General features: G+C 38.9%; 2 protein-coding genes across 6 annotated transcripts in view; one reads left to right on the top strand and one right to left on the bottom strand.

Annotated features, from left to right (window-relative positions):
• Positions 1-317: 317 nt before the first annotated feature.
• Positions 318-18,621, top strand: baiap2l2a (BAR/IMD domain containing adaptor protein 2 like 2a). Of its 2 annotated transcripts, none has more exons than XM_084744800.1 (14): positions 318-544; positions 941-1,016; positions 3,807-3,893; positions 6,533-6,594; positions 6,688-6,759; positions 6,981-7,061; positions 7,172-7,303; positions 9,049-9,147; positions 11,011-11,080; positions 12,616-12,823; positions 14,007-14,063; positions 14,927-15,107; positions 17,359-17,396; positions 17,873-18,621. In XM_084744800.1, exons 1-14 carry the CDS (start codon positions 491-493, stop codon positions 17,949-17,951), a joined length of 1,296 nt encoding a protein of 431 aa, XP_084600926.1. In that variant the 5' UTR covers positions 318-490; the 3' UTR covers positions 17,952-18,621. The 2 variants fall into 2 exon arrangements, with proteins under 2 accessions (XP_084600926.1, XP_084600924.1); XM_084744798.1 differs by having other exon boundaries at positions 14,924-15,107.
• A 1,370-nt stretch (positions 18,622-19,991) lies between these two features.
• The window catches only part of pvalb6 (parvalbumin 6), a 61,656-nt gene continuing 55,782 nt past the window's right edge, over positions 19,992-25,865 (bottom strand). For 2 of the 4 annotated variants that reach the window (XM_084744092.1, XM_084744091.1), the window contains exons 2-5: positions 24,996-25,064; positions 23,356-23,488; positions 23,130-23,239; positions 19,992-20,858 (exon numbers count right to left, since the gene is read on the bottom strand). In XM_084744092.1, the coding sequence (XP_084600218.1) occupies positions 20,833-20,858; positions 23,130-23,239; positions 23,356-23,488; positions 24,996-25,056 (330 nt within the window). In that variant the 5' untranslated portion in view covers positions 25,057-25,064 and the 3' untranslated portion in view covers positions 19,992-20,832. The remainder of the gene's footprint in view (positions 20,859-23,129; positions 23,240-23,355; positions 23,489-24,995; positions 25,065-25,865) is intronic. The other 2 variants (XM_084744095.1, XM_084744093.1) reach the window with 1 other exon arrangement.

Genomic DNA, 25,865 nt, shown 5'->3' with positions numbered 1-25,865 from the left:
TTTGTTCAAGTGATGTTTGAAAAAAAAAAAAAACTACAGTTTTTTCATGAAATCATTCAGCCTTTAAAAAAATATGGTACATATTCATGACCCATTTTTAAAGAAAGGCTGTACACAGTGATGTTGTACCTTACAGGGTGAAAACAGATCTCTGTTATAGTCTTTAATAAAACATAGAATGTGGAAAACACACACACACACACACACACACACACACACACACACACACACACGCCCAGACAGTCAGGGTTTATAGCATGTCAGTGTGTTTTATGGTTGAGCCATGTTTAATTATTTACTCCAGTCTTTCTCAGGCCACAGCGGTGTCGATTACTAACACACTGAGCTGCCTCCTCTCCTCAGCTCCACGTCCAGTTCAATACGATTAACTCGCTTTTCTCACAGAGGCTCTGGCACATTTGCTGGATGATATAAGGCCTGCAGACCCTCTCAAGGTCTCATTGACAGTTGCACTACTCTGGATATAAACATGTCGGGGATGAATAGTGATCAGCTGCACCGCTCCACCCTGGGGATTTACACGGTAAGTAACAGATACTTGTGTGTTTGTGGGGGGCTAGTGGCTCAGATCAGACAATAAATTTAGAGTGATCTGAGACTGAGACAGTTTCTGGACAACACAACAGTTAAACTTTTTAATGTAATTTCTGCCAAGCAAACATGATGTGGATTCACACAGTCAGTTTCAAATTCAAGGAGTACTTCCTTTGCTCGATAACACCAGAGATTTGAGTCTTAGGTTGTCTGTGCTGCGGTGTGGGGAAGGAGAGTTTGTGCTCATAAATACAGATTGAATTAAAGATGGATTGTATTGATTCTCCTTTAGGTGGGTCTTAAACTTTCTCTGACTTTAAAAATTCGACACAAACTAAGGTTTCTGAATGTGTATCTCTCTGTGTGTTTGTGTTTCCCCAAACAGAGGTTGATGGATGAGTTCAACCCGAGCCTACAGAGGCTGGTTTCACTGGGTAACAGCTACATCCAGGCTTACCATGGTAAGACAGAAGGAAGAAGGGATGGAAAGAAGGAGAGAAAGAAACTACACTACACCTAATTCCAAAGTCCATAAGCACTGGGAATATCCTGGTTATAGCCCTGGTTATGGGCCTGTAACCAAGGCCGGCAGAGGCTGTTATGAGCACCCTGTGAACAGACAAACAAGGCCCCGTATTTGATTTCCTTATACAGAGGCAGGGATTTAGGATATTGAATGCTGGCCCGCTTTGAAATAACTTCTATGATCTATATTTGACTGTGTTTCTGTGAGAAGAGGTCGTTTCAGAGCCAGGATCAAACTTTTAATTTGAATCTGAACGTACAGTGGTTGCGTCTATATATTTTATGTCTTAATTATCCACATCATAATCACCTCTAATCCCTGTGCGATGCAGAGGGCCTTTAAAATGCTGAAATGCAAATGAGATTCAGCTACAGAAGCAGATTTATATTATGATGTTTTTGCACCTTACATTTACTATAAAAAGACCACGGTATGTTGTCAGAGATCTAGGAAGTATGTTAAGATGAAACACTCACTTCCCTGACATCAAGTCTGCAAATCCACCTTTAAAATTTCTATTTTGGGCCAGAATATCTGTTTTTGTTTGCCTGTTTCACATTAATTAGAGTTCAAATTAATGCAGAATGTTCACTGAATGAGTAAGTGTCTGCTTATGAGTTGTAAGAAATCATATATCATTTTATCATAACAAATAAACTGAGCAATACATTAATGGAGTCTGGGAAACTGAAGTCACTGAACTCCAGAGTGTGTATTTTCAGGGAAGTGTGTCCAACACACACTTTGGACTACACTACTCATTTTTGCATGTGCAATTGCTGCATATTGCTCCTTTAATACTAAAGCACTATTGCAGCGTCATCAACAACTGATTCATAGTAACACCACTGCACCAAAAGCCCTGCAGACAATAAAATACAGATAATGATGTTTGTGGTTGCCACCTGCACAGAGGCTATAAGTTCCCTCTGTGTGTTCACAACATGTTAATGAGCTTAAGACCAAGAACTAAGATAAATTCTGTTTAGATCCTATTGATGCAGCTTCTCATTGTAATCTGTTTTTCAAATAGCTGCTGGATGCTGTTCAAATTCTTATTAAAGCTCTATCACATACGTAGGTGTTCATTATTGATTAATCCATTAGTCACAAATCCGGAGGGAGGGAGCGTGATTGGTTAGCATTGGCTGCAGCCCCACCCAACCCGTTCTCATCCATCCGAAAAACAAAGAAAAAGTTTTTCCCAGCTAGATCTCAGTCAGGTCAGAAAGACCAGAATACGTCAGCTCAGGGATCTGGAGCAACAGCAGCCTGAGGCCGAGGCCAGACTGTGATTTGACCCCATTTGACATGTACTGCCCTACATACTGTAGGCAAAAACCTGAGGATGAGAAAAAAGTGTTTAATGTTTGAAGGCTGATTGAGTAAATTCAATTTACAAGTTAATACATCAAATTTGCAATTCAAAAGAAACTTAAATGAAAAATCTGTAATATATTTACTGTACTAAATCATAATATGACCATGATATGTCATCAGAGATTAAAGAAACGTGCAAAGTTTAAATACTGGCTTCTCTGCAGTCAGCATCTTCCATCAACAGTTCCATATCTGAATATCTAATATCTAATATCTGTCTGAAGAGGAGGTGGTGGGAGGAAAGAGCTCGCTTGAAATACAAATTGTAAATATAGAATAGGGATTTAACATACTTAATATACTGTCTGTGGCTCCAACTCAGTATTTAGACAGCAGTACTCATTTTTGAACACTGAGATCTGATATATTCCTCCTTTAATCACACCAATATCATGAATTCCTCCAGAGTTGAGATGTCAGCTACTGTTATTCTGCTAAGCTAGGCTTTTGGAGGGACTATTTTGGCTGGAATGGAATTCTACGTTATTGATGTTGTTTAACAAACTAAGACACATAGATGTAAGTTCATCAAAATTTAATTCCAGGAAGCAGCTAAGTGGGAAAAGTAAGTAAATTTAGCATGAGCTGGTTGTGGCTATCTCACCACCTAGCTTTAACTGGATTTGGCTCTATGCTTTTTAGCTGCAAATTTAGCAACCTGATTTCTTTGAAATTGCAAATTTCTGCAACGTTATACAAAACAAAAACAAAATCTGAGGAGCTGGAATGAAAGTTTTTATGACGTCCTCTAAATGTGTGATATTGGCATCCACAGGATGGTTAGCACATCGTATTCTCTCTCTATGTGATAGCAGCAATAAATATGTTGTTAATAAATTGTATATAATTTGCATTTAAAAAATATTTCATCACTCAGTTTCAGAAATCTTCTAGGCAGATGTTGCATAACAACTGCATGATAATATCCAAGAAAGGCTGCAGTCAGGAGTCCAGATATTGAACCTCATTTAAACATCATAAACATAAAGTTATGGTCCAATGCAATATAGACATGATCTGCACGTCTGGCAGACGTCTCATGTTTGTTGAGTAGCAAAGAGAGAGAGAGGAGTGACTGGATGGTTAATGTGTATCAAGAAAAAAATGATTTCACTGGGATTTTATGCAGCTGTGTTTTTAAGTTAACACATTTCAGAATGATTACAGGGAGTTATTTGTGGAGGCCTAAATGGTTAATTGAATTATTGAATAATTTCCCCTCCACTTCCCTTTTTTGTAAATTAATCATTCTGTTTACCTGCTTGTGTAATTCTATGCCAAGAAAACAAATTGTACCGAACCACTTTGCATTTCAAATAAGCCCTGTGTTTGTGTGTGTTTTCAGCTCTTGCTGTGACAAGTGAGGCCTACTTCAGCGCACTTTCAAAGATCGGAGAGAAGGCTTTCCACACCATGTCCTCACACTCCTTAGGTATACGTGAACACATATTCACACACAGCTTGCCTTGTTCACTCTCATGATTACTGAGTGAAAACACTATTAATTTTATCATCTACAGTTCAGGATGTGTGTGTTTTGTCTTTGATCTGTTTATGGCCATTTGCTAAGCAGTGGTGTAAAGACCAAAGTTTACCCTCAGGCAGCACTTTATTACTCTGTTCACAATTATGAAGAACCGGCGCATGTGTTACCTGTAGGTGAGTGTAGCGTGCTCTTTGATGTGTAAGTATGTAAGACACACTGTGGCAAATTACTGAATGAATGTGTTTTCTGTGTACCACTCAGCGCTCATAAAGATTAAAAGACTTACCTGCAGCTCAAACTGAGAAACGTTTTTGCATTGGGCTCACGTTCAAGTCAAGAATATAGCGAAACTGTCTAATTAAATTTCTACTCATGACATCAGTTAGGTTCAAAGTTAGATTGCAGCACAGTGTATGTTTGAGTCTGTTTTTATGTGAGTTCAAGCCAAGAGTGTTGGCAGAGCGGGTATCAGATGCCTGCAGACAACATGAATAATAGACGATGACAGGCAGCGGGCCGCGCTCCGCTCACTTAACCCAGCCACTCTTAAGGGGAGTCGTGTTCAGTTTAGTGGCTGGAGTTGAAGATATTGTCCAAACTGGATCATTAGTGTACTGTAATTGTGAGGAAATTAATCCCAGCATGCATTTCAAGGGCAGCGGCGAGTCAAACTCAGTTCAACATTGTAAGAATATGATGTTGTGGCACGGGAAAACCAGATATTTAACCTGCTTGGTTTTGAGATTTTATCAAACATTTAGGTCCCTCACTATGTGTGTGGGTGTTTACACATCCTGTACTTGAACAGAAGTACAGATACTTGTGTGAAATAATGACTGATGAAAGAAGTATTGATTCAACGTCCTTCCTCAACTGAAAGTGAAAAATTACAAGCTCTTAAGTGTACTCAGAGAAGAAAATATAGACATCTCTAGCTGTCATTTTTATCTTGTCTTTTTTTTTGTCTTTCATATTGTTTTCGTCTTGTTATGCTTTACGTTGTTCTCTTTGTCTTATTATGTTTTTTACGTCTCGTTACGTCCTTTACGTCTTGTTACCTTTCTTATGTCTTTTGCATCTTGTTAGGTCCTTTATGATTTGTTATGTTCTTTACAGCTTGTTACATCTTTTACGTCTAATTATGTGCTTTACATCTCATTACCTCTTTTACATCTCATTACATCTTTTATATATTTTGCATCTCATTAAATCTTTTTTTTACTTTTTATTTGTTCATTTTTTCTTTTCTTTTTTTTTGCTGAACAGAATACACAGCAAAACATTAATTAAAAAGAAAAAAAGGGTAAAAGAAATAAAACCATAAATAAAGGCGGGGTTACTATTCTCTCTTTACAATCATACCATACTTATCTATTTTTATACTAGCTAAGACCAATAATTACATCTTTTATGTCAAATTTTTTGTCTTATTATGTCTTTTACATTTTGTTACTTCTTTTATGTTTTGTTACATCTTTTACGTCTTGTATTGTCTTTTATGTCCTGTTACCTCTTTTACAACATCTTTTGTCTTCTTATATCAACTGTGCACTGATGGATACTACAAGGGACTGTTTAACAGAGGAGTACAGAAGACTGACAGAGAGCTTCAGAGGTTTTTGCAGAACATTATGATGTCACAGTGAAGCTAATCTTTGTCCTTTTGTATATCAAATGTCATCAACTCATCATTTTATCTTTTTATATTTGTGTGAAGTTTGTCATAAGTAGTGTATGAAATCTTTTGTTGTGGTCAGGAAAGTGCTTTGTGAGGTCACAGTGACCTATGATGAGTTCATCCCTGAGCCCAAATGAATGTTTGTGCCAAGTTTGAAGAAATTCTCTCATGGCGTTCTTGAGATATCACCTTCATAGTAGTGGACTGAAAACATAATACCTCCGGCGATTAAAAAAAAAAAAAAAGTTTTTCAAGGTTTTTCAAATATCGTGAAGTCCAAACTTCCTTCAGCACATTAATGTGCACAAAAAACATGGTCTGGCTTACATCTGTCAGAGAAACTGGATCAACTACTGTTTCATATCAGGAAGAAACAAGTGAAGGATTAACAAACACCTTCAGCAGAGCTGCAAAGAGTAAAAGTAAAAACAGTAAAACACTTTACATGATTACCTGCAAACAAAATCATAAATAAACCATCACAAAACAGCAGAAATAAAAGAGTGCCTACAGATATAGCCTCAGTTTGTGCCTCTCATATATCAGAGCTATATTTGAGTTATAACTGCTGTTTCCCAGAAAGATAATTAGCCTGCTCTTCTACCCATCTGGATGAAAAGATAATCATTCTGCTGCCTGATAAAAAAAAGATTTTAGCTTATTTCTCAAGTTTCCAACACTGTTAAACCTGCAAATAAAAGAAAGAACCAGAGTGTCTGGTTCATCTGGTCAGTTCTAGTTAGCTTATAGCTAATGTCTGTACAATTGTTGCACTGGGATGAATAAACCCATCTGGACCCCTAACCTTAACTCAAATTCATGATCAAAAGCAAAAAAAATTGCTTTCTGTCTGAACACACCTTAGGAGTGTCTTTCAGTCACTGATTGAAACCCTGCTGTGTTTAAGGTGATGTCCTGATTCAGATCTCTGAGAACCAAAGAAAACTCACCACGGAGCTGGAGGGAGTCGTAAGTAACATCAACACTATGCTAATCTGTCCATGATCAGCCTCCTCTCTGCTCCATTTTCACATGCAGACTTTTGTGTGTTTGTGTTTCCAGTTCCGCTGGTTCAGTGTCGAGGTTCTTCAGGAGATGGACAACAACATCAGACTGGACAAAGATTACATATCAGTGAGTGAGGGCCGAAGACTGACAAGCTGCTCTCTTGTAATAGTTTCCAGGAATGAAAAGTACAATTAATATCTGAGGGATAACATGGGGATAGTTATGGAGTGAGTTATCTGCTAAATGAATATATTGATATGTAGCCCACTCACCTCCAGTGTCATTAAAAGTGAAGAAGCCATTAGGACGAACGGGAAAAGACGTGACATGAATTCTCTGTCATACAGAGCAGCAGGAAGCACTACGAGATGGAAGTCCACAGCCAGGCAGTCGCTCTGGAGAGGCAGCTAAGGAGAGGAGCCAACCAGGTTTGTGTGCTTCTCTCTGTCTGCACCCTGAAGGAAAATACAGCTTCATTGTGTATGTATGTGTCCTTGTACATTATATATACAGTACTGTCAAATATGTGTGTCCTCAGGACGGTAGTGAGTATGTGCAGTTTCTCAGGAAGAGTCATGGCGAGGCACTGAAGGAGGAGGAGAGACGACACCGCTTCCTGGCTGAGAAACACTGCGGTCTGATACAAGCCATCGCCCACCTCATGAATAAGGTATACAGAGGACCTCAAATAGCATTTGTGAATTCAGTATTTTATGGTTTGTTTTGGCCCATTCACTACAGGTGCCAAATGGGTCAGGGTTGTCGTACAATTCAGGAATGCACACTACAAGAGAATCCACAATAATGTGTAAAGATTATATGAGACTTTATCAGTCCCCGAAGGGAAACTGCCCCCCCTTTATAACGTGGGTCAACCACGGATCAGCAGCCTCAGAGTTACAGATACAGATTCAGTTTCCTCAGCAGGCTTGTGCCTTACAAACAGGTCGTGTGGTTGAACTCTGGACTCCCTGCTCACTTTTTTATCACATCACTGTACTGTGACAGTAAACCCAACCCTAGATTTCAAAAGGAAGCTGTGAGACTCTGCCAGTGGTTTGGAACTGACCTGAGGCATGTTTTTTTTTTTTTACTCTCTGTACCTGAAGGCTACATAGCCCTCTAAGAAAAGATATTTGTCCCCCTCAAAACGAAACAAAACAAGTTTTCTCTTTTAATACTTACCATGCTTTTCATTAGTCTACTGGATGTAACAATATAAATTCAAGGCTCATTCCAGTAACTATGACATTTTAACATTTTATACTCCTTCTTTCAACTCAGTTCAAAAAAGAAATTCTACACCTCCACCTTACAGCATACCAGGTTCATACACCCATCTTATTACTGTGCAGTGTAGAAGTAACCTTGGCATTTCAATTGACAGCAACCTCACGCTGAACAGCCACATAAAATCTGTCATACAGTCATGTTTTTTCCAGCCTTAGGAATTTTCAGTTTCATCAATGGTGATACTATGTTGAAATGAGTTGGTTATGCATTGGCTGTGTGCACGGACTGTCTTCATGTGCATCTTCTATTTTAGTTCAAGTATATGCAGCAGCAGAATATGCAAAAGGTCTGTGTGCAGGTGGATGTAGATCAGCAGGTGTGGTGGTTATTAAATACTCTGTCCACCAGTCGCATCACTGGTCACATAGTTCTGAACAGCTTTGCCAGTTACACATCTATGTAATAATGACAGCTCAGCAAATGGTAAGCTGTTTTAATGAAGGTGACAGTGAACGACACGCTGTATTCACTCACTAATTCACAAAATCTGAGACTCTTGGCTGCATCTACACATTAATCTGAGTTGATTATGTTCTCATTCAATCATTTGGTCTATAATATGTGAGTCTGAATTGGCTTATACAATCGATAAAAAGCTACACAATAATTAGATGAGAGCAGATGCATAGAGACTGCATTTTGGCTGGTGCCTCCTTTTTACTCTCCACACAGACTACTTCCCTGAATACAAACAAAGCCCAATCAAACATGACAGACAACAAACTTAACTACAAATGGAAACCGAAACACTTCCAATACCATAATCTTATCTGCACATGTATATGCAGATATCCGATGATTATGAAACAGGCGATTATGGAAGGCCATTTTAACCTGGAAAACAGATAAAAATAGAACAGCTCATGGAAAGTCAAAATTAAAAGATAAAAAAAGTGAAAACAGTAGGGTTTAAAAAAAAAAAAAATCTAAATTTGAATGTACTCAGTCAAAATTATTAGAAAAACAGTCAAGATATTTGTGTATTTTTTATTGCTGAAATGAGCTTTAATTCTGCAGCTGTAACCTGCTTTAACATGTTTGATGGGACTTTTAAAAAAACATCATGTATTTGTGTATGTTTGTGTATGTTTGTGTATGTTTGTGTATGTTTGTGTGTGGCAGACAGTAGGTTCCCTCCAGCAGAAAGCTAATGTCTGGACAGATGAGGTGAACGCCACCAGAGGACCCGAAACCAGACGGCTCCCTTCAGTGGATAACCCTGTGAGTTCACAGAAATCAGTTGTGTTTACTGAATTATTCAGGGTGGGTCAGAACTGGATTGCATTTGAATCTTTCAAAACTCCAGGAATATGCAGCTGGTGTGAGATATAATCCTGTCTCAGGGGAAAGAACTGGGGGGAAGCTCTGTAGGATCTGTTTGGGCAAATAGTTTGTGAAATGGATAACAGAATTTGAGTGAAAATGTTTAAAAATTTGTTTTAAAGTAAATCCATAAAACAAATATTAGATAGGAAAACGTACTGTGATGAAACAGGGTGTTATCTTCACCAGGAAATGGATCATATTTACACACAGACAGTGTTTTATAGAGCAACCAGTAAATTATAGCAAACATATTTCTGTTATTAGGGTGCCCTCTGCTGGTGAAACCCTGATTTCATTTGAAACCATCAGAATGAATCACACCTCTGACATGAGGCACAACAAGCTTCCTGAGGAGGATTAAACCTGAAAGAAAGGACAGAGATGACAGATCTTTCTGTCAGATCTGACAGAGATTCTAGCATGAAAGAAATACTGTGATGAGGCCAAAAGTATTTTCCTATTCATCATCTGAATAAACGTACACAGTCTATGAATTCAGACGTGTCTACATCTCAAAACCGTGGGATTACCACCACGGATAATTCATAAACTGAAACTATACGGTTCTTTGCGTGAAGGCTGCAATTACGATTCAAGTAAACAACAAAGACGCCGCTGAGATAAACCCTGTCAGTTTTGTTCCGTTCCTCGTCGGAAGGTGACGTGCCAATGAACCCCACAGATCCCACATCCTACTGTAATAACAATCAGAGGATTAACATGGATTTGGTTTGTTTTGGTTTGACGTGGGGTTTATCTTGCTTATAACAGTGTGAAGCCCGTGATCCACTTTAGACACTTCTCCAGTCCATTACTCATTGTAACACACAGGAAATCTAACACATCCTCCACAATAAGCCGGCCTATTTAAGATGACATTAACTGCTCAGTCCTGAGCTGCTGCTTCTGTTTATTGTTTATTCAGATCTGAATGTGGTGTTTACAGGATGTACTGACATTACAACTGCACAGATAACTGATCAAAACAAGTGGTTTCTACACTTTTAGAAATAAGAGAAAAAGAAACCCCTGGGTTGTTATCACCCTTAGGAGGGGGAAAAGTTCTAGATAGACCCACAGAAAGGGATCTGGGTTGAACCAGTACATCATAGAAGGGTTCTCTGTAGAACCTCTCAAGTAGGCCCTTTCTAACAACATGAAACCAGCCTCGTTCCAGTTCAAGCACCTAATTTTGAGCCATTTTGAACTTTTCCACTAGAAATAAACTGGTTTGAATCTTAAAAAGTTGGTTCTAGGTAGAACTATCTACCTAGTTACAAGTGGCACCTTTATAAAAGATTTTACCAAGAACCAAAAACGATGCCCTCTTCAACAAATATGTAACCAGCACTGTTACAGATCAAGCACCTAATTTTGAACTGCTCTGAGCATTTCCACCAAAAATAAAGTGGTTCAGAACCTGAAAAGTTGGTTCCCAAGTGGAACCAAAAACTCACGGGTGTTCACTGGGAATCAAAGTGGGCGCATCATATTCTGCAGATTATTGTGCATTGTGCAGCACCCTCTGTTGATGACATCCTTCATTACAGTGGTTGCGCTCAAAACTGGTGGAAATGAGGGCTGGTGCACTAGATATCACCAAGGTTCCAATAATCTTGAAGTGAACGGATTAGAAAACCAGGTCTAAGTTTGTGGAAAAGGCAAGCCGAAGGACACTTTATGGTTTCAGTCAGCAGCTTTTTCTAAGTGTAGCAGTGCTGTGCATGAAATGTGTTGAGTGTATTCTTGGTCGCACAGATGGGGATGAGGGAGGAGGAGATGAGAAGGAGCAGAGACGAGCCGACCCTTGGCAACATACCATCAAGGGGTGAGTGGTTATTGTGAGTCATTCCAAAAATCTAGATTTATTTTGAGTTCAGATATCATTTTACTGACACCATGTTTGAGCCCCACCTATAAATCTAAAATGTCAACACCAAACAACAATACCATAAAAAGATTCTGACATGACTTTGGTGCCACATATTTCATGTTATGTTTAGAATGAATGTATGCCTGTAACGTTCAGTGTTGTCTGTAAATCATTTGCAGCCCATAATGCCTTCGCCTGTGTATCAGAGCTCATTTTGCCTCGTCTCCACCACCCCGCTTTATCATTCTTTAAGCCTTTTATCTCTGCGAGTCTCTCTCTCCCGTCCATGTTTCTCTCCCTCCTCATCATTTTTCACATCATGCACTTTCAGGCCTCCTCATTTGTACTTTTCACTGCAGAAAGTCTGTCTAATTATGTGAAATGATTAGCTAGAGTAAAAATAGATATGGTAACGATGTATCAAAAACAGACAATAAACAATCTCTAGAATAATAAATAGCACTTCCACTTATGTTCCACGTTTGCCTCTCAGAAACATTGCATGCAGCCGGCATGTTGTCTGTAGCACTGCAGTGGAAAGTGGACACACTTTATTTTACAATGCACTAATGAGACATAACAAGCTGCACTTTGGATCAAATTAGACAAAAAATAGAAATAATGTGTTCTTTATTAGACACTATGAGACTTTTATTAAACTTTACTAGAGGATAATTAGGGACATATTACAACAGAACTGTACTGTAAACTAAAGTGCATTATTAACCACTGTTAGAGCCCTTATTACACTTTATTAGAGGGTAATTAAGGACATATTACAGCAGAACTGTCATGTAAACTAAAATGTATTGTTTCCCATTGTTAGACCCTTTGACTTTATTAGGATACATTAGAACAGAACTGCACTGTAAACTAAAATGATGTCATATTCCCCACTTAAATACAAAATATGAACCAGATCTACTAAGTAAAGGCCAAAATTATAGAAGTAGAAGAATATTTTGTCCATGGGTAAATGCACAGATTGCAGATATTATTGTAATATTGTAGACAGATAATGTGATTTGATCAAAGAAGTAAGTGTTGGTCTTACCTATCAAGCAGCACATATAAGATTTCACTTTAGTTTACAGTAAAGCTTTATTGTAATGTATCCCTAATTGCCATATAAGAAGGTCTAATGAAGATCTAATAAGGATCTAACAAAGAACATCTTTTTCTATTTTGTCTCTAATTTGATTCAAAGTACGGCTTGTTTTATGTAAAATAAAGAGCAACCAACAATGCCTTTCTCTTTGGTATAATTCAGTGAATTGCATCCCTTGCCATCCAAACAAACTAATTATGCATAGAGTGAGGTACTTAGTAATCTGCAAGCCCCCTGAGTTATGAACATCAGGGCCATAATGAATAAAGAAATAAATCGTAGCCATTTATATTTTTTAATTAATCATTTCACAAGAGATTCTTCTTTATCAGCTAAACTGTTCTTTCTCTGCACCCGTGTGTTTCATTTGTCATCTCTCCAGCTCCGTCGCCCCAGGGAAGCATTTCTTACTCTAAAGCAGACTCAGTGGGCGGCGGCGGTGGAGGGAGATCCATGAGGGCACGGGTGGCCCACCAGCCTGACGGCTCCAAGCCCACCCTGCTGCCCTTTTCCAGGGGAGAGATGATCACCGTGCTGGTCCAGCAGGCCAGGAACGGCTGGCTGTATGGACGGGCTGACAGCAGTTCACGGTGAGTGATGTTCCCTTGTGAGTGTGTGTGTGTGAATGTGGAGGCATCTGTGTGTCTTGCATAACCATCCGAGCTCACTGTAAATATTTCTGTGGTCTCTGTTGCTCACTGATACCATTCAGTAGGTCAATGTACTGTATTTTCAGCTAGTTTTAATATTCTAGACACACATTACTTTTCCTAAGGCAAACTAAATTATAGAAGCAACCATTTGTAAAGAATGAATAGAAAATAAAAGAATAAAATGAAAAAGTTTTTACACTGTGAGCAAATGAAATATAAAAATAACATGTTAAAGCCTAAAAGAACAAACAGAAAAGCAAAAATAAAAAATATTACAAGAATCTACACTGTAAACACTGAGTATTAATTTTAACTTTAAATAGTTACTGTCCTGGCTGCCTTAAAATTTTAAGTTGAGGTAATGTTATAATAATTCAAAATGAATAAAACAGTTCACATTTTAAACCTTGTTATCACGTCCATGTGGATTTTTTCATGTTACAAGACATTTACCTTGCGAGGCAGCTGGACTTGCGAGATCATTTGATCACATGAGAATCCATCTTGCTGGCTCCAAGCTATCCATTTGTGTCTGCACCAGAGGTAGTGTGAGCCAATCAGCATCCTTGGAGGAACTGCTGGCAGCCATGGTTTCAGGTGTGCCAATTGCAAGAAGAAATTAGTTAGTGTCTGTTTTTGAGTCATAAAAAATCATTCATAATCCATTAGAAGGAGTGGTGTTAATGTTGGCAGAACTTTGCAATTGTCTGCTGGTTGCATCTGGCAGTTGTTAAGGCATTGCATTAGGTGCCTCACTGCCTGTCGCTGGTCAGGATTTGCACTCTTCTAGTTAGAGTAAAAAAATAATAAATAAACAAGTTACGGGAAAGCATCGATAGTCTTTTAGGAGGAGTAGATGTTCACTTGCACTCCTGCAGTGTTCCTGCAGCCTGCCTGAGCTTCCTCAAGTCTGGGAAGGAGGGGGCAGGTTGCATCAAACATAGACTGTATATTAAATAGAATTTCAACCTATTTAATATACACTTGCTATTTGGACTGCAGTGCTCATTTTTATGTGCAAATTGTTATATAATGCTATTTTAATTCTCTTTTAATATTCTTAATGACATTTACACATAATCCGCTAACTTTCATCTTCGTGTGGCTCATTTGTTTTCAGTCAGGGATGGTTTCCAGCCTCCTATGTGGAAGCAGTGGATGACCCACCCAGCTCTCAGTAAGCGCCCAATAAAATGTTTTCAACATGCACCACTGTTAAATAACATTTCTATATGGTATTTCTGTGTGTCATTTCTTCATGTTATTTCATTGTTCTATGGCAGATATAATGGTAAGAGGATTCCAGCATTAGAGTGCAAGTCACCATAAACACGAAGCTACAGCCAACAGCCAATCATCTTAGTGTAGCATAACTAAAGACTGCAAATGGGGAAACAGCTAGTCTGGCTCTGTCTGAGGGTAACAAGAAGAAGAAGCAGGTTTGAATCTGGCGATCCCATAGTTTACGTGTGTTCTGCCCCATGTTTCCCCTCACACAATCCAAAGAAACACCTGCCAGTAAATATTGAAAAGGTAATGATTATTTCTTTGCAGATATTTTAGATCAAAGACTAAACCTTCTGCATAGTGTCCTGCCTTCACTCCTGATACACAATATATTTTGCAGCTCCCAGAGGCTGTCCTTATTGTTTTATGGGCCCAACATTTTTAAAAGAGGGTCAGCAAGAAACTTGGGCCCGGAATAATAACATGAACTATTTAAGATATTTGGGTGACCCATAGCTGTGAGGAAAACCAGCTGGAGGTTTAAAACTAAAATCTTTGCTCAGTGACTGTGGACACAAGCCATGGCTAAATGCCTGAAATGTGAATCCAAGTGTAGATCAAATGCACTGAATATATGTATTTGATGTAAAATCTCACATACTTTAAAAAGAAAACCATGCTTTATATTTTTCAGTTTTTTTTCTGTGCATTTCTAATATGGTTTAATGGTGGAATGAAGAGAGCAGAAAAGAATATATCTATATCCTTCTTCAACAAAGAAAATAAATTATTATTTTTTTGTAATTTCAGTAGCTCCACTCTGCGAAGCAGCAGCAGCATGAGCAGCATGAGTAGCCTGTTCGACAGCGGAGCCTCAGCTCCTCCACCTCCACCTCCGCCTCCGCCTCAATCTCAGTCTTCAAGTGGACAGTCCGACTTTCGACCAATCACACAGGCTCCTGACAAAAGGGCTGAGTCTAATTCAGAAAACAAGGTATGGCTCTCAGTCTGATTTGTTGATAAGTGTAGCTTATATCAATCAATTCTCTCTCTCTCTCTCCTGCTCTACCAATATATGTTATCAATCTTTTTTTAAACATGTCCGACAAATTAACACTCTTCTTCTGCTGTCTTTTTTTAAAAGCATTTTGGCAACCATTATAAGCCTTTATAAGCTGTAACTAATGCCTTTATCAATGATTTATGAATTAATGGCTTATAAATGATTCTTGTTAGATCAGTTATAAGCCATTAATAAGAAAAGGGCTTTGAGGATGTGGGAAATCCTACTAGTTAGTGTTATACTTGCATGGATGCCCATGTGTTTCTCACTTTCTCATTAACTCGTCTGCAGTTATTAATGCCAATAAAGGGTGTTAATCCATTATGTCTGCAGTTGTAGTTGCATCCTTTCCTATGCATCTCTTACCGTGTGTGTATATACGGATCGCTGAGGAATGGTGACATAATTATAAATCCGTATAACAGGAAATCCTATTGAGATACAGATAACTTTATTTATTGCTGTTGGTTGCCAGTGAGTGTACCTGCCCTGCTTTAGGGCTTTTACAAGTCTTCCTCAGCTCAGTCCTCAAAATAAGTGGTTAGATGTTTTTTTTTTACCACCTTAATAACCCAAAAGTTCTTTTTATTATTGGCAATTTACTGACCTACAGAGAGTAAATGATTTTGTGATTATGTTCCCCATATATGTCAATATATATAGATTCATTTCACATCAACCAAAGCAAGGATGAAGAGATTGTTCATGATTTTTTATTTCCTGACGGTTAAACTGAAAAATTTAGCGCAAGCATGGAAAAACTGAGCCATCTGTAAAGTTAAAGCTATGGTGGGTAAAAGAGAAACCAGCAAGAATAAGATTTTGAAAGTGATGGTATTTCCCAGTCTGTCCAGCAGGGGCACTGTGGCAAGGTGCTGTTCTCAATGGCACCTCATCCCTCTTTCTGGTGGATGCAGGGAGGAAGCTCCAGCTGCTGATGGTGAATTTGCAAGGAGGTTGTGTGCATGTGTGTGTGTGTGTGTGTGTGTGTGTGTGTGTGTGTGTGTGTGTGTGTGTGCTCTTGTTTTAGCATGCTGTAACTTGAGACTGTTAAACTTAAGACCTATTTGAAGGCCTTGTGACTCAATAGATCTGGCACATAACCTTTAGGTTGCTGCAGTGTGATAATGCCATCACCGTCTTTTTCTCTTTGGTTCTATTCAAGCACACAGTGGTTTGTATAGAGCTTCTGTTTCTGCTTGCAGAGATTTTGACAGGCCAGAGCTTAAAGTAATAACTTACACTCCTCAACTGCATTATTTTTTCTTGGTAGATGCTATTTGCACCAGGGTTGGAAGAGGCAAGTAGCCACATTGACTATTCCATCCTAGGTGCAAATAGCATCTGCCTGAGAATAACTATTCACCAAAGCTGCACACAGCAGCCATTTGGCTATGTGAGCTGCCGAATAGCTGCCTATTTGTACCCAAGTACAAGTAAAACACTTCGTATTTTGTTTTAGAAATAAATGAATTTTAAAGCCATTGCTCAAATTTCAATAATATTCCAAAGGGCTGGCATATTTAAATGTCAATAAGTGAGCGTACAGAAGGAATGATACATCTTTCCCAAAGCTTTCCCTACACTGCAGCCCCCACCATCTGTCAGACACCACTCATACATTTAATATTTAATAAACAATTCATTCACCTCTCAGGAGCTCTCAGTGCTCGTGAATTGTTTACTACAGCCTTGAACATCATGGAAATCTGTGCTGTGACACTGCAAAGAATTTATTTTACAGTACATTAATAAGACGTAACAAGCTGTACTTTGTATGAAATCCCAAAATAAAGTCCCAAATAAAAATGGTGTAACACTGGGAAACAATGCAAAGCTTGTTATGTGTCATTAGTGAACTGTAAAATAAAGTGTGACTGTGTTTTCTTTTTCATTGTAACATTCATTTTCCCTGATGTTCCTGCACGGTCCCTGTTGCTCCTTTGTCCTTCTCTTTTGTAAAAATGTGATTTTGCAGTTTGTGTCAGCTGGACACTCTGAAGTGTGTGTGGGGCTGCCTGAAACAGCACATTAACAGGCAGCCTGTGGGAGGACAGACTGAAAGCAGAGGGGTCGCGGGGCATGGAGCCTGCAGAGCCTCCATTAGTGCATGCGTCTACATTTTGTGGTTTGGCTTGGCCTTCACTCACTCGTACCTTTACCATTTTTATTTTTTCTACAGAGATCAAGACCACATGGCCAACCGGAACTCTTCCCAAGGTAAGATTAATGTAACTGTGGCTCTGTTTTGGAAGCACTGGCAGGTTGTGAAATGCTTAAATGGAGGCCACTCATGTTCTCTTCTACAGAAACTAATGATATTTTTTGAAGTATATCATGAACCCATTAAACCAGAGAACACCAAATGAGGGCAGTGATCTAAATGGCACAGAATTGCTTTCCTACCATTAGAGCTTGAAGTGCAGTTTAGTACTGAAACCATTTCAGTTATGGCCATTTGGGAGTGATGACTATCACTCTCACTCTCACTTCAGGTGAGCAGTTTGCTAGATGATGCTTGTACAGTTTGAAATGCAGCTCTCATTTCTCTTGTTATAACCTTCATTGTTGGGCTCAAAGATGTTATTTAGGGCCACAGCTTTTTCTGGTATTGGGTTTCTCCATTCTGTCTCTTTCTTTTTCTCTGCTTCTGACATTTATATCCCTCTCTCTTTTACTTTCCTTTTATTTTGAAGGGGTACCAACCCATTTGCTACGGTTAAGCTGAAGCCAACGTCCACCGATGACAGATCAGCCCCACGTTTATACCGATGATGACTTCTACGCCCGAAACAAATGCTTTCGTTGAGCTTGACAGTTCATTCTTGACCCTGAAAATAACAGCTTATACCGTCAAAAGACCATAGATTGGAGGTTATTTTGTGAACTAGTGTTTTCATACCTCTGACAATGCTTTGTTTGCCATAGTGTCCTTCCGCACAAAAACTTTTGATAATTATTCTAGAATTGCTGGGATTGTACAAACACTAGATATATTTTTTTTATATCTTGCTAAACCAACAGCCAACATCTATTCATGTATTTTGTCACCTTTTTTATAATTGGCTCTGTTTTTGTGATATGTAAAATAGTAAGAATGAATCACTGGATGTGCACTGACCTGACCTTGTCTTAAATCGTCGTTCCTTCTCCACAATGCTTAGTTATATTGGGACTAAAATCCTTACATGTGAATGTAAATGACTCAGATATTGGAAATAAATGATCACTTATGTCTATAGTGTGTCTATAGTGTATATAGGTGACGTAGGAATCAATGGAATCAAAGTTAAGAACATGTTGGTGTGCATCAGAATTGACCTCTTCATGTGAGATCTGTCATTTATATCTCAGGGATGAATGCATGATGCTGTGTACTGTATGTGGCTGCTTAAATGATCTTTTTTTATGTTTTAGGTTTTTATTGCTGTTGTATCTCCATTCTCTCTCCATGCTCTAAAGAATTAACTCCACTGATAAATATTAATTGCAGCACTAATTTACTTTGGAAAATGGCTCGTAGAAAATGTAACCTCTGGCAGATAATGTAATATCTTGTATTAAAAAAGGGATAAAATGTAATGAAAAATGCAGTGCATTCATGGATAATGTAATACCATCTGTGTAGGATCATAGTGTCTTTCACTGTATTAGCAGGTGGCATTTTTGCTACTGGCATAATGATATTGATCAGTTATGTAATATAGTAACTACATTTTTTAATTTTTTTTAAAATAAAAACACCCCTGACAGCTTGATTTCCAAACTTAAGTATTTGTCCAGAACATTAAACAACTAAATAAGCAACAATAAAAGTTAAGGTATTAGTTAGGTGTAGTAGTTTAATACTTAAAAATGATAGTTTGATCATAGTTGATTGACAGTGGCCATACAACCCACCAACTGCCTTCAGACTCTGATTCAAATGTGTCTAATTTCTGATTGGTGTGCAGAAGTATTTTACTTCACCTCAGACAAAAACAAAAACTTTCTCATGAAATAACCAAAACTGTTCAAACTCTGGAAGAAAATAGTGCTATTCGTTCACAGTGCTGGGCAGTAACACATAATTATAACTTCTGGTTAATATAGCTTGCACTGAGGTTTTTATTGCTTCAGTTGATTACATTTACTATCAACACTGTCTGGACATAAAAAACACCAAATTTTCCCTTTAGCAGTCTGTTGGGACCAGTAGTTAGCCTGTTTGAGCCACACTGAACAGTCCTGTTCCTCGTCTTTTAAGTGATATAGCCTCGAAGCTTCAGATGTGTGTTTACTTGCTCAGGCAGCGAAATGGCCTACTAAAGAAGATCAGGATTCCCGCGTTGCCTGTTTGGGTCCTCCGCTGGGGATACTTAACCCAAATTGAACCTCAGTGTGAATCCAATTCTGCTAATGGCTTGACAGCATGGTTCTGTTAAACTAGCACGGCACTTCTGAGTAAAGGCTCTTTGGCAAGTGGAATAATGTGGCCCCCACCTCCTTTTTCTCTGTCAGAGAAGTTGCATTCATAATGTAGTATGGACGCTGGCAGAGAGAGTTTGTCTTCTTCGCCTGTCGCTGCTTAGACAACACAGTCAATGCTAATGAATACCAACAAATGACACTGAAGGCTAATTCTGACCTTCTTACTTTTTAAAGTACACCCCTTTATACATTATTAGTCTGCTGTCAAGATATGCTTCACTTGTTCTGCTTGATAAGACTAAAAGTGACAGCGATGTAGAGAAAGGAAGGAAAGAAGGGGCACCGGATTCAGAGTGTAAAATCAGATAAAAGAATCACATCAAAGGAAGGAATTAACAGGAGTCATTGTTTTTGAGGCATAGTTTTTTTTTTCAATTTATTTGATTCTTTCACAGCTTAACCTCTTTCTTCTTTTGGTATGTTTTACAAGAGCTCATTACCAGAGGAGAAAGGGATGGATTAATAGATAGATGGATGGGTGGATGGATGGTGGTGATGGCGTGTGAGGGACAGAGGGGAGCAAATGCAGGAAGGGAAGTGTGCCAGAAGTGAAACAGACAGAGACAAGAGAGGAACAGAAAAAAAGAGGGAGAAGGAGAGAAAGTGAGAGGAAATGTCAGCTAAGAAAATGGAGGAATAAGAAAGAGGGTAAAGTCAGAAGTTACAGGTGGAAATAGGGATCTTTCTCTTATAATCTCTGTTTACTTTAAATATCTACTTTATGCTTTAAAATGTTTATTCCTGCAGGCATGTTTTATACCTATACATAAACAGAAACACTGTATAAAAAGGATAAAATAAATAGGATGAATATAGCTGTGGAGACGTTTGAGGAGGGGTGTGTGTGTGTGCGTGTGTGTGCGTGTGTGTGTGCATGTGTGTGTGTGAGGGGGCGGCACACCACTGCTTACTTCCTATGGTGCAACACTGCACTTAGTGAAGACAGCAGCGGGGCAGAGGGTGAATGAGAGGAGAGTGTATGTGTGTGTGTGTGTGTGTGTGTGTGTGTGTGTGAGTGCGTGTGTGTGTGTGTAGCAGGAATTGGCTGCACTCTGGTGGGCTGGGAGTCAGGGTGGGGTGCTGAGGTGTAGGTGCTGGCGAAGAGTGTGGGGGCAGCAGGTGTCAGGATGTAGCGGCGTTTAGGAGGTGATCTTGGAGTGCTAGTCCATCACACAAAGGTGACGATTTATTCTTTCACCAGGCTAGCAAACTCTGCAAGAGAAGGGGAAAAAAACAAAAGTTGTCGGGATGATTGACTTCTTTTCTCTCTTATACAATATTTAAAGAATCATCACAATAAAAAAAAAAGTGTTCAAGGATATCTCAGTGATCACAGCCAGTGAATGCAGTGTCCGAGACAGATGGTGGCCAGTTTGACAGGGAGTACAGTACCGAGGTGGTTTTCTTACTGGGTCGGGTTCCTGACACCCTGAGGCAGAGTCAGTTAATTAAGCAGCTGGCCACAACTAACCAAGTTAACTAGCTAATGCTAACTACAGATAACAGCACCTAATGGTTAGTCTACTTAAGCAAAAGGCAAACTAGCAGCTAACAGCAGATAACTCTGTAAGCTAAATTGCATACTGCACTTGTCAAACCGGCCTTATAACATTTAATGACAGGTTACGTTGTTTTGGTGAATGTTAAGTTGTCCAGTCAGACATTTCAAACAATGTCAACTTTAAAACATAAAAAATAATTAATTGATGTCAACAGTCATAAACATTCCTAATAATCCTTTATGTTCATGAAAGATGTCATGTCATGCTTATAACAGTCTTAGGGCACCCCTTCAAATAGAGTATTAACTAACATTTTATTTTTCCCTTTTCTTGTGATATTTATGCTACAAAAAAGGGCTGAACAGTAACATCAAAACTGTTATGTCAAACCATGCCGCTTATGTTCACCATGGATCATAAAGGTATGTTTTAGGACAAAAATCATGTCATTTTATGAGCTCTTTATTTAGTAGATAGTGAAACCAATTCACATATACTGTTTCAGGAGCAGTATATGTAATAGGGATTGAACATCTGTCTAAATTTCTCTAAAAGGTGCCTTTTTTTTCTGTAGCTAGTAGTTGCTTTGACTTTATTCTCATCTTCGGCAAAATGAAATGCATCATATCAAGTTTGCTTCTAATATGATGCATGCTCAGCATCAACCCCACCCATTTTACAAATGGATGAAGTGAAAAACAACCCTGAAGCGTCTCAGGAAGCCATAAAGCTGGCACCTCTACCTTGTTTGCTTATTCAGTGACAGTGATGATGACTGTTCATTTATTAATTCTTGGTTCAAAAATAGAGAACAGCTGCAGTAATCAGGATGCTACACTTACTTACTTACACACTTATGTTTGCCATAAATTTAACTTTGTCTAATTCAACTCCTAATGTTCAGTTTTATGTCAAACATAAGGTTCAACTTGTTCTGGGGTTGTACTTTATTTCAGATTACACTAATAAAATGTAACAAGCCGCACTTCATGGCAAATTAGACAAAAAATAGGACTAGTATGTTCTTTATTAGACAGTATTAGACCTTTTATTAGAATTTTATTTGATTGTCTTAGGAGGTAATTAGGGACACAATGGTACTATAAACTAAAGTGAAAGGCTGGTTCCAAACAATTGGCTGAATTGCCTGGATCAACATTTTAATCAACGATTTGATCATTTCTTTGATCAAATGACATTATCTGCCTACAGTATTACAAAAAGTCTGTGCAGTCCCCTACTGACAAAATATTCCTCTACCTCTATAATTCTGATCTTGGCAGATCGGGTTCACATATTGTTTTTACTTGGGGAAGGAGCAGATATGTAATGTCACTTTAGTTTACAGTACAGTTGTGTTGTCATGTGTCCCTGATTACCTCAAATAAAGTCTAATAACGGTTTAATAAAGGGTGTAATACTGTCCAATGAAGAACATTGTCTAATTTAATATAAAGTTATGTTGTGTTAGTGTACTGTAAAATAAGGTGCAACCAATTTGTGTCCAGAGCTTTAATGGGCTGAGACAAGCAACACACCAGTAAGGGTTTTAAGAGCCACTGTGTTGCTCTTGTATCTGTCTGTCTACAAGTTGGTTTCTAGGGAACATCATGATTGCTTAAAAGTCTTCATGCTTTGTGGTTCTGTTTATTTGGACAGATGAGGACAGCGTTGAAAAATTAAATTCACCAAGGTACCTGACAAAATGTAATTTTAGCTTTTTTGGCACAAAAATCCCAACCAACTACAGAAAAAAATCTCTTAACTATAATTACACTGATGTTTCAAACTGATGGCCAACATTCAATCATTAAATTTCAAACAATAAAATCAAGCCAGAATGAAACTGTGGCAACAGTGAACTGTAGCTCATGAAGACAGTCTGCCTATGTGGGTGTTTGTGACTTTCTTTTTACATTTGTGATGCTTGGTGTTTGTTTGTGTGACCTTGGCCCACTCCCTAATGGAATTTGATGTTTACCATCGACTCCAATCTTGCCGTCTCCATCCTTGTCGGCTGCTTTTAAAAATGCTTTGGTTTCTTTGTCTGTCAGGTCCCTGCCATCTTTGGCGAAACCCTTCAGGACGAATCTAGCCATGGAAAGAAAAGCAGAATGGATGTGTGTCACAGAACACTGATGTGAAGCCAGACCATTTGTTGCATCTTTTGGGTTTATATGTGGGTTATTTGTGTATGTTTGTCTCACTTGAGCTCCTCCTCCTCTATGAAGCCGCTGTTGTCGGCGTCCAGCACCGTAAAGACCTTCTTCACATCATCAGAAGACTTGGCCTTCAGACCCACCATCTCGAAAAACTTCTTATGGTCAAAGGAGTCAGCAACTGCACACACACATACACACATACACACACAAATAAGGAGGCAGGCAAACAAAGCACAAAACACAAAATGTCACTGCAGTACTTTGCAAGCACTTCTAAACTTGTCAACCCTGAATGCTCTTCTTGACACTTTCAGAACAACTTCATTGTAAAGGGTATTCACACAAAGTTTCTTTTGGACACCAAAGATAGTGGGCATGATATTCCACACACACACACACACACACACACACACACACACACACACACACACACAGGTAAGTACTCAGTGGAGGCCTGCAATAAAACTTCTCTAAAAGTTACTTTAGTTGCACGTCCTGTGTTGATCTTGGTGATGAGGCCCAAAGGCAAAATAATTAATTGAAATGAGGCACCCTTCTAACAGTGTGACAGTTATATACTGAGAACATGTGTTTGCCAGAGGACCCATTAGTTCTGGGTCATGGAGCTCTGTCTATCTCCTGTCTGTCTGCACTGTACATCATGCATTTGATCTTAAACTGTTTCCTCAAACAATTTAAGAACTTTTGTAGCATTCATCAATAGCTTTGGTAAGAACAAAATTTAAGAGAGCTCCACACCACTTGCAAGGCTTTGTGCAAGAAAGTCAATTTGCATTTTGTGCTATGAAACATTATTAATCATGCAGAACAAGTAATTTGCGTTACAAAAAGACAGCAGAAAAATTTTTAAAAAATATATTTTTAAAAAACTGTATGCCATTCTGGAGCCTCTGGCTGGACCTGCTGCACCTTCATGAGAGATAAACCTCTCAATATCATTACAGTGAAGCTGCAATGTGATCCTCCATGTCGGTCTCTTTTTCTTTTTACTATCTGTCGGTGTCATCTCCTTTCCCTTTCTTTTCCTCTTGTTTCTGAGTTTAACGACACCTGTCAAATATGAGCAGCATGTTGCTCTGTGGTCTGCATGCGGCACTTAACTCTGCTACTCTGATGTGGCTTTACTGAGGCGTTTCTATATGCTAATTGCAAACATCCTGGCTAGTGCATCCAATTTAAGATCAAATGCAATTCATCAACACTCTCCGGTGGGTAAGAACACACTCAGCTGTCAGCGCACGTTCCATGAATCTCACATAGGATTTTCATATTTTCCTCCGACTGCCTTGTTTAAGAACAAATATAAAAGAACAAATTCATGCATGAGGCCCATTACCTACAAGTAGACAATGGCAATTTGATCACCACAACCTGAATGCCATCTAGCACCATTATATTCAAAGGAGGGCAGATATCTCTCTATTGCTTTAAAACCTGACAACTCACACTAAAACAAACTAGAGGGGTAAAATGTGTATTTTTGATTTTGGGTGAACTGTCCCTTTAAACCAGGCCAAAACCAGTAGCACTTGTATTAAACATAAGGTCAGAGCTTAACCAATCTCTGCCAATCCTCAGCCACATTCTGTATCCGACAAAATCTACCCAAATCTGGGGGATAATATATGAGGCAGATCCATATCTGTGATTTATCCATGTTTTACCTGCAAATGCATCTAGAGCTTTCTTGATGTCATCAGCGTTGAGGATGCTGCTCATTGCCATCTTGGCTGCTGGAGAAAAAGAGATGAAAAAAGACAAGGGAGAGAGAGAGAAAAAAAGAAGAGAAGAACAGAGAGGGGACAAGGTTAAAAACAAGGTCGCTAGAGAGCAGACTTAGAACTCTGAGACATTCTCGTATTACACTCATGACACTCCAGAAATGGAGCGGGAAACCAGGACATGTGAGGAAGGAGGTGATGAGTGACAGAGTGAATTAGTGACAGCCGAAGAGGAGTGATAAAAAGGAGGGAGATGTGATGGAGGTGGAGAAAGAGAGAGATACCGTAGCAGGATGGTGCAGAGAGACGGAGGGAGGGGAGGTGTGGGTTACGTGGCATAGTACCGGGGTCATCAATATAAAGGATAAAGGAGAGCAGGATGTGTGGGACAGATGGATAGAACAACCAGCTTGTACTCATTACCAGGTCACCAAAAAGCAACATTTTGTTACGTCCTTGATGATGCACAAGAAAGTAACTTCAACTTAAACCCATCCGTGTCAGGTGACGTAGTATGAAGAGTGAGATAATCTGGAGGATGGATGGATGGATGGATGGATGGATGGATGGATGGATGGATGGATGGATGGGTCAAACAAATAGGATTTTGACCAGGAGGCAAGGGTTCATGGCCAGTGTTGTGCAAGTTCACACTTCACAAGCACAACCTCAAAGTTCAGTTCACAGATATTGAAATGAACTAGTTCACATTCATAGTTTGGAAACTGGAATTTTGAATTAAGTTCACAGTCCCAAAAATTAACTAGTTCATGTTAATTATTTCCTTTTTTAAAAAAAAGTTTTTACATCATG

This window comes from Lutjanus erythropterus, chromosome 19 (assembly GCF_056507025.1).
Source record: "Lutjanus erythropterus isolate fLutEry1 chromosome 19, fLutEry1.hap2, whole genome shotgun sequence".
Lineage (NCBI taxonomy): Eukaryota > Metazoa > Chordata > Actinopteri > Lutjaniformes > Lutjanidae > Lutjanus > Lutjanus erythropterus.
The sequence above is the reverse complement of the archived record's forward strand: the minus strand, read 5'-3'. Positions and strand labels throughout refer to the sequence as shown.